The sequence below is a fragment of the Heptranchias perlo genome, chromosome 15 (assembly GCF_035084215.1).
Source record: "Heptranchias perlo isolate sHepPer1 chromosome 15, sHepPer1.hap1, whole genome shotgun sequence".
Classification (NCBI taxonomy): domain Eukaryota; kingdom Metazoa; phylum Chordata; class Chondrichthyes; order Hexanchiformes; family Hexanchidae; genus Heptranchias; species Heptranchias perlo.
Genome location: NC_090339.1, coordinates 64742092 through 64755921, shown reverse-complemented (window position 1 = coordinate 64755921; position 13830 = coordinate 64742092). Strand labels below are relative to the sequence as shown.

At 50.0% G+C, this 13830-nt stretch overlaps 1 protein-coding gene across 4 annotated transcripts in view; it reads right to left on the bottom strand.

Moving 5' to 3' along the window:
* Positions 1 to 8044, bottom strand: part of arhgef6 (Rac/Cdc42 guanine nucleotide exchange factor (GEF) 6) — a 163451-nt gene extending 155407 nt beyond the window's left edge. For 3 of the 4 annotated variants that reach the window (XM_067997332.1, XM_067997333.1, XM_067997335.1), the window contains exon 1: positions 7786 to 8044. In XM_067997332.1, coding sequence (XP_067853433.1) covers positions 7786 to 7950 — 165 coding nt within the window. In that variant the 5' untranslated portion in view covers positions 7951 to 8044. The remainder of the gene's footprint in view (positions 1 to 7785) is intronic. The other variant, XM_067997334.1, reaches the window with a different exon arrangement.
* Positions 8045 to 13830: the final 5786 nt, after the last annotated feature.

The following is a 13830-nucleotide window of genomic DNA, read 5'->3' as shown; positions in this document are numbered from 1 at the left end:
CTCAACAAACAGCAATGGGATAAATGACCTGATCATCGGTCTCTGGTGATGTCGGTCGAGGGATAAATATTGGCCTCAGGACCCCGGGGAGAATCCCCCCCCCTTCTTCCAATAGCGGCAGTGGGATCTTTCACATCCACCTGAGAGGGTGGACGGGGCCCTCGGTTTGATGTCTTATCCGAAAGGCGGCACCTCCGACAGTGCGGCGCTCCCTCGGCGCCGACTCTCCGACAGTGCGGCGCTCCCTCAGTACTGACCCTCCGACAGCGCGGCGCTCCCTCGGCACTGACTCTCCGACAGTGCGGCGCTCCCTCGGCACCGACCCTCCGACAGCGCGGCGCTCCCTCAGTACTGACACTCCGACAGCGCGGCGCTCCCTCAGCGCCGGCCCTCCGACAGCGCGGCGCCCCCTCGGCACCGACCCTCCGACAGCGCGGCGCTCCCTCAGTACTGACCCTCCGACAGCGCGGCGCTCCCTCGGCACCGACCCTCCGACAGCACGGCCCTCCCTCGGCACCGACCCTCCGACAGCGCGGCGCTCCCTCGGCACCGACCCTCCGACAGCGCGGCGCTCCCTCGGTACTGCACTGGGAGTGTCGGCCTGGATTGTGGGACTCAAACCTGCTATCTTCTGAGGCAGAGGCGAGAGTGCGACCCACTGAACTGATACCTTGGGAGGAAGAAGTTCTGCTCCTGGTCTTAATGCCAATGAATCATCCATGCCCCATTGAAGCCGATTTTGTAGTTATTCCATCAAAGGTCTGTACAAACCACCCCAACCAGGGTGAAAAGTATGGCAGCCCAAACATAAAGGCACAGCTCACATACCTGCTCCTGGTCACTACCCAACGAGCCCTGCTGGAAAATGCACATCAACTGAGATTGGGGCGAGCAGAAAACGAAGAGTTGGGATAAAAGGGTCATTTTCAAAATGGCAATCTGTAATAACTAGCGGGGTGCCGCAGAGCTCAGTGCTGGGGCCTCAACTATTTACAATATATATCAATGACTTGGATGAAGGAACAGAGTGTCTTGTGGCCAAATTTGCTGATGATACAAAGATAGGTGGAAAAGCAAGTTGTGATGAGGACACAAAGTGTCTGCAAAGGGATATTGACAGGTTAAGAGAATGGGCAAAAATTTGGCAGATGGAATATAATGTGGGAAAATGTGAAGTCATCCACTTTGGGAGGAAAAATAAAAAAGCAAAATATTATTTGAATGGAGAAATACTACAAAATGCTGCGGTACAGAGGGATCTGGGTGTCCTCGTACATGAAACACAAAAAGTCAACATACAGGTGCAGCAGGTAATCCGGAAGGCAAACGGAATATTGGCCTTTATTTCTAGGGGGATGGAGTATAAAAGCAGGGAAGTCATACTACAACTGTACAGGGTGCTGGTGAGACCACACCTGGAATACTGCATACAGTTCTGGTGCCCTTATTTAAGGAAGGACATACTTGCATTGGAGGCAGTTCAGAGAAGGTTCACTCGGTTGATTCCGGGTATGGAAGGGTTGTCTTATGAGGAAAGATTGAACAGGTTGGGTCTATACTCATTGAGAGGAGATCCTATTGAAATAAACAAGATTCTGAGGGGACTCGATAGGGTAGATGCTGAGAGGATGTTACCCCTCATGGGGGAATCTAAAACTAGGGGGCATAGTCTCAGAATAAGGGGTCGCCCATTTAAGACGGAAATGAGGAGGAATTTCTTCTCCCAGAGGGTCGTGAATCTTTGGAATTCTTTACCCCAAAAAGCTGTGGAGGCTGAGTCATTGAATACATTCAAGGCTGAGTTGGACAAATTTTTGATCAGCAAGGGAGTCAAAGTATGTGGGGAAAGGGCTGAGAGAGAGCTGGCTTGTGCACAGCAAGTAACAGAGTTTGATAGTGTGTGCGCGAGGGTGAATATTACGCAGACTGAGGGACTGCATATCATGAGACGACTGCCTGAGGAAACGGTTTGGGGCATGATGGATGTCCCATGATGGAGAAGTTGTGAAATATCTGGACTGAGATATTGTACCATTGATCCTGTTCCGTCCCAAACTTAAACTGATAGTGTTCCTCACCAGTGTCCACACCCGACTTTCCATCACCATTTGTCTGCACTTGTTCTGCAGGTCAAGGTCAGCATCAGACTTGACAGATTTTTTAAAATTTTGATTGTTGTTGTGTTTTACATACATAAATAATTTGTGTACGAAACAACAGTGGAATAATATTATCAGTTAATTGGAATCTCATTCCAGCTTTAAGCAGACAAAATAATATGGTGCTGTAATACGTGGCAACAAAATTAACCTTTATTAGGCTGGTGCAGTTTGTGAATTACAGTCTGCTATTGTGCTCATTTCCAGGCAACAACTGCAATATGTCTTTCGTGAAAGATCCCATTAGAAACTCTTGTAGTCCTCTGGCACTTAAAATATGTTGCAATTTAAAGTTATTGGCCAATATTTATCCCTAGTAAAAGTCTTTTGAGTCGCCACATTGGTTCTGCAACCAGCGGGAATCATGCAACAAACAGCCGTGTGATAATTGACCAGATAATCTGTTTTCAATGATGTTGGTTGAGGGATAAATATTGGCCAGGACACCGGGGAGAACTCCCCTGCTCTTCTTCGAAATAGTGTCATGGGATCTTTTATGTCCACCTGAGAGATCAGACGGAGCCTCGGTTTAATGTCTCATCCGAAAGACAACACCTTCGACAGTGCAGCGCTCCCTCAGTACTGACCCTCCGACAGTGCAGCACTCCCTCAGTACTGACCCCTCCGACACTGCAGCACTCCCTCAGTACTGATCCTCCTACAGTGCAGCACTCCCTCAGTACTGACCCTCCGACACTGCAGCACTCCCTCAGTACTGACCCCTCCGACACTGCAGCACTCCCTCAGTACTGACCCTCCGACAGTGTAGCGCTCCCTCAGTACTGACCCTTCTACAGTGCAGCCCTCCCTCAGCACTGATCCTCCAACAGTGCAGCGCTCCCTCAGCACTGATCCTCCAACAGTGCAGCGCTCCCTCAGTACTGCATTGAAGTGTGAGCCTGGATTATGTGCTCAAGCCTCCAAATACAGAGAAGAATACAGAGCGATGGGAAGAGAACTGGGATTAGTTTAGGATTTCTCTAGCAAACAGCTGACACAGATACGATGGGCTCTTCCTGTTCTGTCAACCTCCCTGGTCCTATCAGTCAGAACACGGATGAAATGAATCGGGTTGTGCTTTCAGTTCGTCCCCAATCCTTTCCAAAGCCACAGTAATTCACAAACTGCACCAGCATAATAAAGGTTAATTTTGTTGCCTCGTATTACAGTATCGTTTTATTTTGTCTGCTCAGAGCTGGAATGGGATTCCAATTAACTGGTAACATTATTCCACTGTTGTTTAGTGCACATTATTTATGTATATAAAACACAACAACAATCAAAATCTGAAGAAATCTGTCAAGTCTGAGGCTGACCTTGACCTGCAGAATAGGTGCAGATAAATGGTGATGGAAAGTCGGGTGTGGAGACTGGCGAGTAACAGGAAACTGCAAAATCCTATGGCATCAAGAAGCACTTTCCGGCCTTCAAAACCCACTGATACTATTAATTATCTCACTGAAACATATAAGATTCTGAGAGGGTTTGACAGGGTAGATGCTGAGAGGATGTTTCCCCGGCTGGAGAGTCTAGAACTAGGGGACATAGTCTCAGGGTAAGGGGTCGGCCGTTTAAGACTGAGATGAGGAGGAATTTCTTCACTCAGAGGGTTGTGAATCTTTGGAATTCTGTACCCCAGAGGGCTGTGGATGCTGAGTCGTTGAGTACATTCAAGACTGAGATCGATAGATTTTTGGACTCTGGGGGAATCAAGGGATATGGGGATCGGGCTGGAAAGTGGAGTTGAGGTCGAAGATCAGCCATGATCTGACTGAATGGCGGAGCAGGCTCGAGGGGCCGTATGGCCGACTCCTGCTCCTATTTCTTATGCTATTAAAAGAGCAGGCACCTCCACATCACAACCGTCACTTCAAAGCAAATTCACTCTAGGTACTTGCAGATGTCAGCTGCACTCTCGCCTCTGAGTCAGAAGGTTGTGGGTTTAAGACTGATTCCAGAGACTTAAGCAGATAATCCAGGCTGACACTCTCGTGCAGTACTGAGGGAGTACTGTTAGAGGTGTTGTCTTTTGAATGAGACGGTAAACCGAGGCCCTGTCTACCCTCTCAGGTGGAGGTAGGAGATCCCAGGGCACTATTTTGAAAAAGAGCAGGGGGATTCTCCCCAGTGTCCTGGGCCAGTATTTATCTTTCAATCAACATCACTAAAACAGATTATCTGATCATTATCACATTGCTGTTTGTGGGATCTTGCTGTGCACAGATTGGCTGCCACGTTTCCTATATTGAAGTTGTGAACAGCAAAGCTATTGTTCACTCCTCCTAATATCTCCTTCTTTGGCTCAGTGTCCATTCTTTTTTTAAAATTTTGCCTCTTGTGAATGTTTTTCTACATTAAAGGCACTTTATAAATGCACGTCGTTGATGAATAATTTTCAAACTTGTTTGTGCCCTGGTAAAATTTGCTTTCTTGTTTAACATTAACATTTCCTGTTACTGATTTCTACAGATTATTCTTTTCAAAAGCAAACAGATTCAGCATTTCAGTATTAAAATATTAATAGCGGAAATATAACTTCCTCATTTGACCAGTTACCATTAATAGACAAGTTTTTGTTACAAAATCCCACTCGCTCCAACTAGATCAAGTGCATTATATTCACTTCCTATTCTGTATTATGGCCAATTAAGATTCAATTTCAGTTCTTTTTGGTGTTATATTTGAAGTTACTGATAACTGCATTCCCTCTAACCGGTAGATGAGTTATTCACTGTGTTTAACCCTTTAAAGGTTTCTGGCAGGTCTGGAGGTGGATTGTGATCACTTACAGCCTTGACATGTCAGGAGTGTTGGCCTGAAGCAGGAATTTTACTTTGACGTCGTTTAATGTAGTGCAACAACAACTTGCATTTATACAGCACCTTTAACGTGATAAAACGTCCCAAGGTGTTTCACAGGAGCGATTATCAGACAAAAATTGACACCGAGCCACATAAGGAGATATTAGAACAGGTGACCAAAAGCTTGGTCAAAGAGGTAGGTTTTAAGGAGCGTCTTCAAGGAGGAGAGAGAGGTTTAGGGAGAGAATTCCAGAGCTTAGGGCCCAGGCAGCTGAAGGCACGGCCGCCAATGGTGGAGCGATGAAAATTAGGGACGCACAAGAGGCCAGAATTGGAGGAGCGCAGAGATCGCGGAGGGTTGTAGGGCTGGAGGAGGTTACAGAGATAGGGAGGGGCGAGGCCATGGAGGGATTTGAAAACAAGGATTAGAATTTTAAATTCGAGGTGTTGCCAGACCAGGAGCCAATGTGGGTCAGCGAGCACAGGGGGTGATCAGAGAACAGGAAAGCTAAGCAGGGAAATGGGATTTGAGTAGGTAACTCCTGCTGAGGAACGAGCACTGGAACAGGCCCGATGGGCCGAGTGGTCTCCTTCTGTTCTGCAATTTCTATAATTCTGTAGACCACTCCATAGGTCAAAAAAAGTGTCCAAGCTTTTGTATTTGTCAGCCACTGAACTGTGTACTGATGCGGAGTACACTGAACTGTGTACCATGGAGCCTCCAGGGTCACATATAAAGGTTAAATCCATGGCCCATTAATTTGCATACATCTTAAGTTGATGATGTTAAGAGTGTTCCGACTCAGGATTTATTTAGGTGTCAGCTGTGGCTCAGTGGGTAGCACTCTTGCTGCCTGAGTCAGACGGTTGTGGGTTTAAGTCCCACTCCAGAGATTTAAGCACCTAATCCAGGCTGATACTCCCAGTGTAGTGCTGAGGGAGCGCTGCACTGTCGGAGGGTCAGTACTGAGGGAGCGCTGCACTGTCGGAGGGTCAGTACTGAGGGAGTGCTGCACTGTCGGAGGGTCAGTACTGAGGGAGCGCTGCACTGTCGGAGGGTCAGTACTGAGGGAGTGCTGCACTGTCGGAGGTGCTGTCTTTCAAATGAGACATTGAACCAAGACCCCATCCGCCTTCTTAGGTGGACGTAAAAGAGCCCATGGCACTATTTCAAAGAAGAGCAGAGGGGTTTGTCCTGGCCAAAATTTATCCCTCAACCAACATTGGTAAATCAGATTATCTGGTCATTTATCTCATTGCTGTTTGTGGGACCTTGTGTGCGAATTTGCTGCCATGTTTCCTACATTACAGCACTTCATTGGCTGCAAAGCGTTTTAGGACGTCCTGAGATTGTGAAAAGCACGATAGAAATGCTAATTCTTTCTTTTCTTCCTTTTTATCTCCCAATGAGGCAACAGCACTGACAGCAGCCTTTCCTAAAACTTCAGGCCCATGAAATTCAAACAAACCCCATCAAATAAGAAAAATAAACCCAAAAGGACTGAGTTTTTGGGAGGTGGGGGGTGGGTTTGCCAGGGCTGAAATTTAGACCCTTTTGCTATGAATCCAGATCATACACCAGGATCCGGATCACACTCCCTGATCCGGATCACACACCAGGATCCGGAGCACACACCAGGATCCGGAACACACACCAGGATCCAGAGCACACTCCCTGATCCGGATCACACACCAGGATCTGGAGCACACTCCCTGATGCGGAGCACACACCAGGATCCGGAGCACACTCCCTGATCCGGAGCACACTCCCTGATCCGGAGCACACTCCCTGCACACACCAGGATCCGGAGCACACACCAGGATCTGGTGCACACTCCCTGATCCGGAGCACACTCCCTGATCCGGAGCACACTCCCTGATCCGGAGCACACACCAGGATCTGGTGCACACTCCCTGATCCGGAGCACACTCCCTGATCCGGAGCACACTCCCTGATCCGGAGCACACATCAGCTTACAGCAGGTGCTGTACAAACTGCGGTTTAGGTTCAACTGACATTTATTAACCACCAGAAATGATCAACGCCTGCTCCCCTCACTCGTCACTTGCTCCAGTTTTAAAATCATTTAAAATAAAACTTCACTTTTTCTTGTCCAGTGTAATAATAAGAAAGTATTTTGTTTTGAGTTTATAATTTGCTAAAAAGGGGAATTGATGGCAATCTGTTCCAATTTTTTTTGTTGCTTTTAACAGTTCCTGGCAAGTTTCCAAAACTTGTGTTTAATCCTAAAGCCGGCCTTGTGTTATTATGGGTTACATTAACAATCTCACCCTGTCCTTTAGATCATCCCAGTTACATTTCAACAATAACAAATATAAAATCCCCAATTAATCCCCCTGTGAAGAGCTGAATCCTGAGGTTCAGGGGTGCCCCAGTTTGGTGCTAAATGCGGAACCTGGCCAGTTTTACTGGGTCAATGGGTGGATTAGAGAGGAGGAGGGAGGGGAAGGGTCCCCACCCTGGGGTGGGGGGTCTCCCCAGGGTGGGGGGCGAGGGGAGGGAGGGGGTCTCCCCAGGGTGGGGGGCGAGGGGAGGGAGGGGGTCTCCCCAGGGTGGGGGGGCGAGGGGAGGGAGGGGGTCTCCCCAGGGTGGGGGGGCGAGGGGAGGGGGTCTCCCCAGGGTGGGGGGCGAGGGGAGGGAGGGGGTCTCCCCAGGGTGGGGGGCGAGGGGAGGGAGGGGGTCTCCCCAGGGTGGGGGGCGAGGGGAGGGAGGGGGTCTCCCCAGGGTGGGGGGCGAGGGGAGGGAGGGGGTCTCCCCAGGGTGGGGGCGAGGCGAGGCGAGGGTGGGGGTCTCCCCCGTTTACCTTGTCCAGGGACCCGGGCACCAGCCGCTCCATCAGTTTGCAAAGGACCAGCCCGTCCCGCAGGGCGCATTTCAGGAACTCTTCCGGATCCGAGACGGTCTTTTTAGGGGAGTCGAGCACCCCGAGGGAGATGAGCCAGGTCACGCTCTGCTCCGCGGGGGTCATCGCTGCCGCTCCGGGTCCCCGGGCTCCGGGGTGGGGAGAGGGGGGAGAGAGAGGTCGGCTGCCGGGGGAGGGCTGAGAGTGAGCGGCGCCGGGACTCGCCCACATCCGCGCTGCGAACTCACTCCTTCCTTTTCCGCTACTCCGCAATCCGAGAGAGTGAGACCCGGGGGGAGAGAGTGAGAGACCCGGGGGGAGAGAGTGAGAGACCCGGGGGGAGAGAGTGAGAGACCCGGGGGGAGAGAGTGAGAGACCCGGGGGGAGAGAGTGAGAGACCCGGGGGGAGAGAGTGAGAGACCCGGGGGGAGAGAGTGAGAGACCCGGGGGGAGAGAGTGAGAGACCCGGGGGGAGAGAGTGAGAGACCCGGGGGGAGAGAGTGAGAGACCCGGGGGGAGAGAGTGAGAGACCCGGGGGGAGAGAGTGAGAGACCCGGGGGAGAGAGTGAGAGACCCGGGGGGAGAGAGTGAGAGACCCGGGGGGAGAGAGTGAGAGACCCGGGGGGAGAGAGTGAGAGACCCGGGGGGAGAGAGTGAGAGACCCGGGGGGAGAGAGTGACCCCGAGCCCCGTGAGAGTGAGCGGGACCCGGGGCTCTGACCGGCGGGGAACCCGCACCGCCCGCAGGGCAGCGGCTCCAGCCCCGTCCCACCGACCTCTCCCATAATAAACAGACAAACAAACCCCCCCCTCCCCACCCTGATCAGCCGCACCCCCCCCCCCGCTCCCTCTCCCCTCTGATCACCCCCCCTCTCCCCTCTCCCCCTGATCAGCCCCCCCAACTCCCTCTCCCCCTCTGATCACCCCCCCTCCCCTTTCCCCCTCTGATCACCCCCCCTCCCCTTTCCCCCTCTGATCACCCCCCCTCCCCTCTGATCACCCCCCTCTCCCCTCTCCCCCCTGATCAGCCCCCCCAACTCCCTCTCCCCCTCTGATCACCCCCCCCTCCCCTTTCCCCCTCTGATCACCCCCTCTCTCATCTCCCCCTCTGATCACCCTTCCTCTCCCCCTCTGATCACCCCCCTCTCCCCTCTCCCCTCTGATCACCCCCCCCTCTCCCCCCGATCAGCCCCCCCAACTCCCTCTCCCCCTCTGATCACCCCCCCTCTCCCCTCTCCCCCTCTGATCACCCCCCCCTCCCCTCTCCCCCTCTGATCACCCCCCCTCTCCCCTCTCCCCTCTGATCACCCCCCCTCTCCCCCCGATCAGCCCCCCCAACTCCCTCTCCCCCTCTGATCACCCCCCCAACTCCCTCTCCCCCTCTGATCACCCCCCCCCCTCCCACTGCTCCAATTCATTCTGTTTTTTGGGGTGAGATGGAGAGGAGCAGCTACAGATTTGGCGCCACCCTGAGTACAAGTGGGTTTGCAATAAAGAGGGAAATAGAATATTGTGATTAAAATACAATTGACTTTAGGGCTGCTGTGCTCTGGGAGGACCTGAATTCACTGTGGCTGATGGGTGTTAAATGGCTTTGCTTGGCACCGATCGTAGAATCAGAGAAAGTTACGGCGCAGAACAAGGCCGTTCGGCCCATCCTGTCTCTTACCTCATCAAAAAACTCAACCAAGTTGGTTAAACACGATTTGCCTTCAACAAATCCGTGCTGCCTTTCCTTTATTAATCCACACTCATCCAAGCGACTGTTAATTTTGTCCCTCATTATAGTTTCTAAAAGCTTCCCCACCATCGAGGTTAAACTGACTGGCCTGTAGTTGCTGGGTTTATCCTTACACCCTTTTTTGAACAAGGGTGTAACATTTGCAATTCTCCAGTCCTCTGGCACCACCCCCATATCTAAAAAGGTTTGAAAGATTATGGCCAGCACCTCTGCAATTTCCACCCTTACTTCCCTCAGCAACTGAGGATGCATCCCATCCGGACCGGGTGACTTATAAGAACATAAGAACATAAGAAATAGGAGCAGGAGTAGGCCAATCGGCCCCTCGAGCCTGCTCCGCCATTCAATAAGATCATGGCTGATCTGATCCTAACCTCAAATCTAAAGAACACAAGAAGTAGGAGCAGGACTCGGCCACTCAGCCCCTGGGCCCGCTCTGCCACCCACAGGGCTTTGACCGATCCGAACTCAGCTTCATGTCCAATTTCCTGCCCGCTCCCCGTAACCCCTAATTCCCTTTACTTCTAGGAAACTGTCTATTTCTGTTTTAAATCTATTTAATGATGTAGCTTCCACAGCTTCCTGGGGCAGCAAATTCCACAGACCTACCACCCTCTGAGTGAAGAAGTTTCTCCTCATCTCAGTTTTGAAAGAGCAGCCCCTTATTCTAAGATTATTCCCCCAAGTTCTAGTTTCACCCATCCTTGGGAACATCCTTACCGCATCCACCCGATCAAGCCCCTTCACAATCTTATATGTTTCAATAAGATCGCCTCTCATTCTTCTGAACTCCAATGAGTAGAGTCCCAATCTACTCAACCTCTCCTCATATGTCCGCCCCCTCATCCCCGGGATTAACCAAGTGAACCTTCTTTGTACTGCCTCGAGAGCAAGTATGTCTTTTCTCAAGTATGGAGACCAAAACTGTATGCAGTATTCCAGGTGCGGTCTCACCAATACCTTATATAACTGCAGCAATACCTCCCTGTTTTTATATTCTATCCCCCTAGCAATAAAAGCCAACATTCCGTTGGCCTTCTTGATCACCTGCTGCACCTGCATACTAACTTTTTGATTTTCTTGCACTAGGACCCCCAGATCCCTTTGTACTGCAGTACTTTCCAGTTTCTCACCATTAAGATAATAACTTGCTCTCTGATTTTTCCTGCCAAAGTGCATAACCTCACATTTTCCAATATTGTATTGCATCTGCCAAATCTCCGCCCACTCACCCAGCCTGTCTATATCCCCCTGTAGGTTTTTTATGTCCTCCTCACTCTCTACTTTCCCTCCCACCTTTGTATCATCTGCAAACTTTGATATGTTACACTCGGTCCCCTCCTCCAAATCGTTAATATAGATTGTAAAGAGTTGAGGACCCAGCACCGACCCCTGTGGAACACCACTGGCTACTGGTTGCCAGTCCGAGAATGAACCATTTATCCCAACTCTCTGCTTCCTGTTCGATAACCAATCCTCCACCCATGCCAGAATATTACCCCCAATCCAGTGATTCTTTATCCTGAGCAATAATCTTTTATGTGGCACCTTGTCGAATGCCTATCTACTTTAAGTACAGCCAGCCTTTCTGGTATCTCCTCTTTATCAAATTTTAGCCCATCCAGTATCTCAACTACCTCCTGTTTTACTGTGACTTTGGCAGCATCTTCTTCCTTGGTAAAGGCAGATGCAAAATACTCATTTAGTACCTCGGCCATGCCCTCTGCCTCTATGTGTAGATCTGCTTTTTGGTCCCTAATCGGCCCCACCCCTGCTCTTACTACCTGTTTACTGTTTACATGCCTATAGAACACTTTTGGATTCCCTTTTATGTTGGCCGCCAGTCTATTCTCATACTCTCTCTTTGCCCCTCTTATTTCCTTTTTCACTTCCTCTCTGAACTTTCTATATTCAGCCTGGTTCTCATTTGTATTATCAACCTGACAATGTCCTACCTAACAGCACCATGGGAGAACCTTCACCACACGGACTGCAGCAGTTCAAGAAGGTGGCTTGCCAGCGATGCCTGCATCCCATGAATTAATTTTTTTTTAAATTTGTTTTTCTGCTTCATCTTACTCGCTATCTCTTTCATCATTCAGGCCTTTGTTTGCCCTACCTTCCCCCCGAGGGAATGTACCTCGACTGTACCCGAACCATCTCATCTTTAAAGGCCGCCCATTGTTCAAACAGCACCAGGCGTACCTAAAAATGAGGTGCCAACCTGGTGAAGCTACAACACCAGACTACATGCATGCTAAACAGCAGAAGCAACATGCTATAGACAGAGCTAAGCGATTCCACAACCAACGGATCAGATCAAAGCTCTGCAGTCCTGCCACATCCAGTTGTGAATGGTGGTGAACAATTAAACAACGATTGGGAGGAGGAGGCTCCGTGAACATCCCCATCCTCAGTGACGGCAGAGCACAGCACGGGAGTGCAAAAGACAAGGCTGAAGCGTTTGCAACCATCTTCAGTCAGAAGTGCCGAGTGGATGATCCATCTCGGCCTCCTCCCGAGATCCCCACCACCACGGAAGCCAGTCTTCAGCCAATTCGATTCACTCCACGTGATATCAAGAAACGGCTGAGTGCACTGGATACAACAAAGGCTATGGGCCCCGACAACATCCCGGCTGTAGTGCTGAAGACTTGTGCTCCAGAACGAGCCGCGCCTCTAGCCAAACTGTTCCAGTACAGCTACAACACTGGCATCTACCCGACAATGTGGAAAATTGCCCAGGTATGTCCTGTCCACAAAAAGCAGGACAAATCCAATCCGGCCAATTACTGCCCCATCAGTCCAGAGAAACATAGAAACATAGAAAATAGGAGCATGAGGAGGCCATTCGGCCCTTCGGGCCTGCTCCGCCATTCAAAATGATCATGGCTGATCGTCTAACTCAGTACCCTGTTCCCGCTTTTTCCCCATATCCCTTGATCCCTTTAGCATTAAGAAATATATTTATCTCCTTCTTGAAAACATCTAATGACTTGGCCTCCACTGCCTTCTGTGCTAGAGAATTCCACAGGTTCACCACCCTCTGAGTAAAGACATTTCTCCTCATCTCGGTTCTAAATGGCATACCCCATATCCTGAGACTGTGACCCCTGGTTCTGGACTCCCCAGCCATCAGGAACATCCTCCCTGCATCTAGTCTGACTAGTCCTGTTAGAATTTTATATGTTTCGATGAGATCACCTCTCATTCTTCTAAACTCTAGTGAATATAGGCCTAGTCGACCCAATCTCTCCTCATACGTCAGTCCTGCCATCCCAGGAATCAGTCTGGTAAACCTTTGTTGCACTCCCTCCATGGCAAGGACATCCTTCCTCAGATAAGGAGACCAAAACTGCACACAAGATGTGGTCTCACCAAGGCCTGTATAACTGCAGTAAGACATCCCTGCTCCTGTACTCAAATCCTCTTGCAATGAACATAGGAACAGGAGTAGGCCATTCAGCCCTCGTGCCTGCTCTGCTGTTTGATAACATCATGGCTGATCTGTGATCTAACTCCATATACCTGTCTTTGACCCATATCCCTTAATGCCTTTGGTTGCCAAAAAGCTATCTATCTCATTTAAATTTAGCAATTGAGCTAGTATCAATTGCCGTTTGCGGAAGAGAGTTTCAAACTTCTACCACCTTATGTGCGCAGAAATGTTTTCTAATCTCACTCCTGAAAGGTCTGGCTCTAATTTTTAGACTGTGCCCCCTACTCCTAAAATCCCCAACCAGCAGAAATAGTTTCTCTCTATCCACCCTATCTGTTCCCCTTAATATCTTATAAACTTCGATCAGATCACCCCTTAACCTTCGAAACTCCAGAGAATACAACCCCAATTTGTGTAATCTCTCCTCGTAACTTAACCCTTGAAGTCCGGGTATCATTCTAGTAAACCTACGCTGCACTCCCTCCAAGGCCAATATGTCCTTCCGAAGGTGCGGTGCCCAGAACTGCTCACAGTACTCCAGGTGCGGTCTAACCAGAGTTTTATATAGCTGCAGCATAACTTCTGCCCCCTTGTACTCTGGTCCTCTAGATATAAAGGCCAGCATTCCATTAGCTGCCTTGATTATTTTCCATGATGTGGAGATGCCGGTGATGGACTGGGGTTGACAAATGTAAGGAATCTTACAACACCAGGTTATAGTCCAACTGTTTTATTTGAAAATCACAAGCTTTCGGAGGCTTTCTCCTTCCTCAGGTGAGTGAATGAATAAGAGGTTCTCAAATCGCATATCTTATATTAGGCTGGGA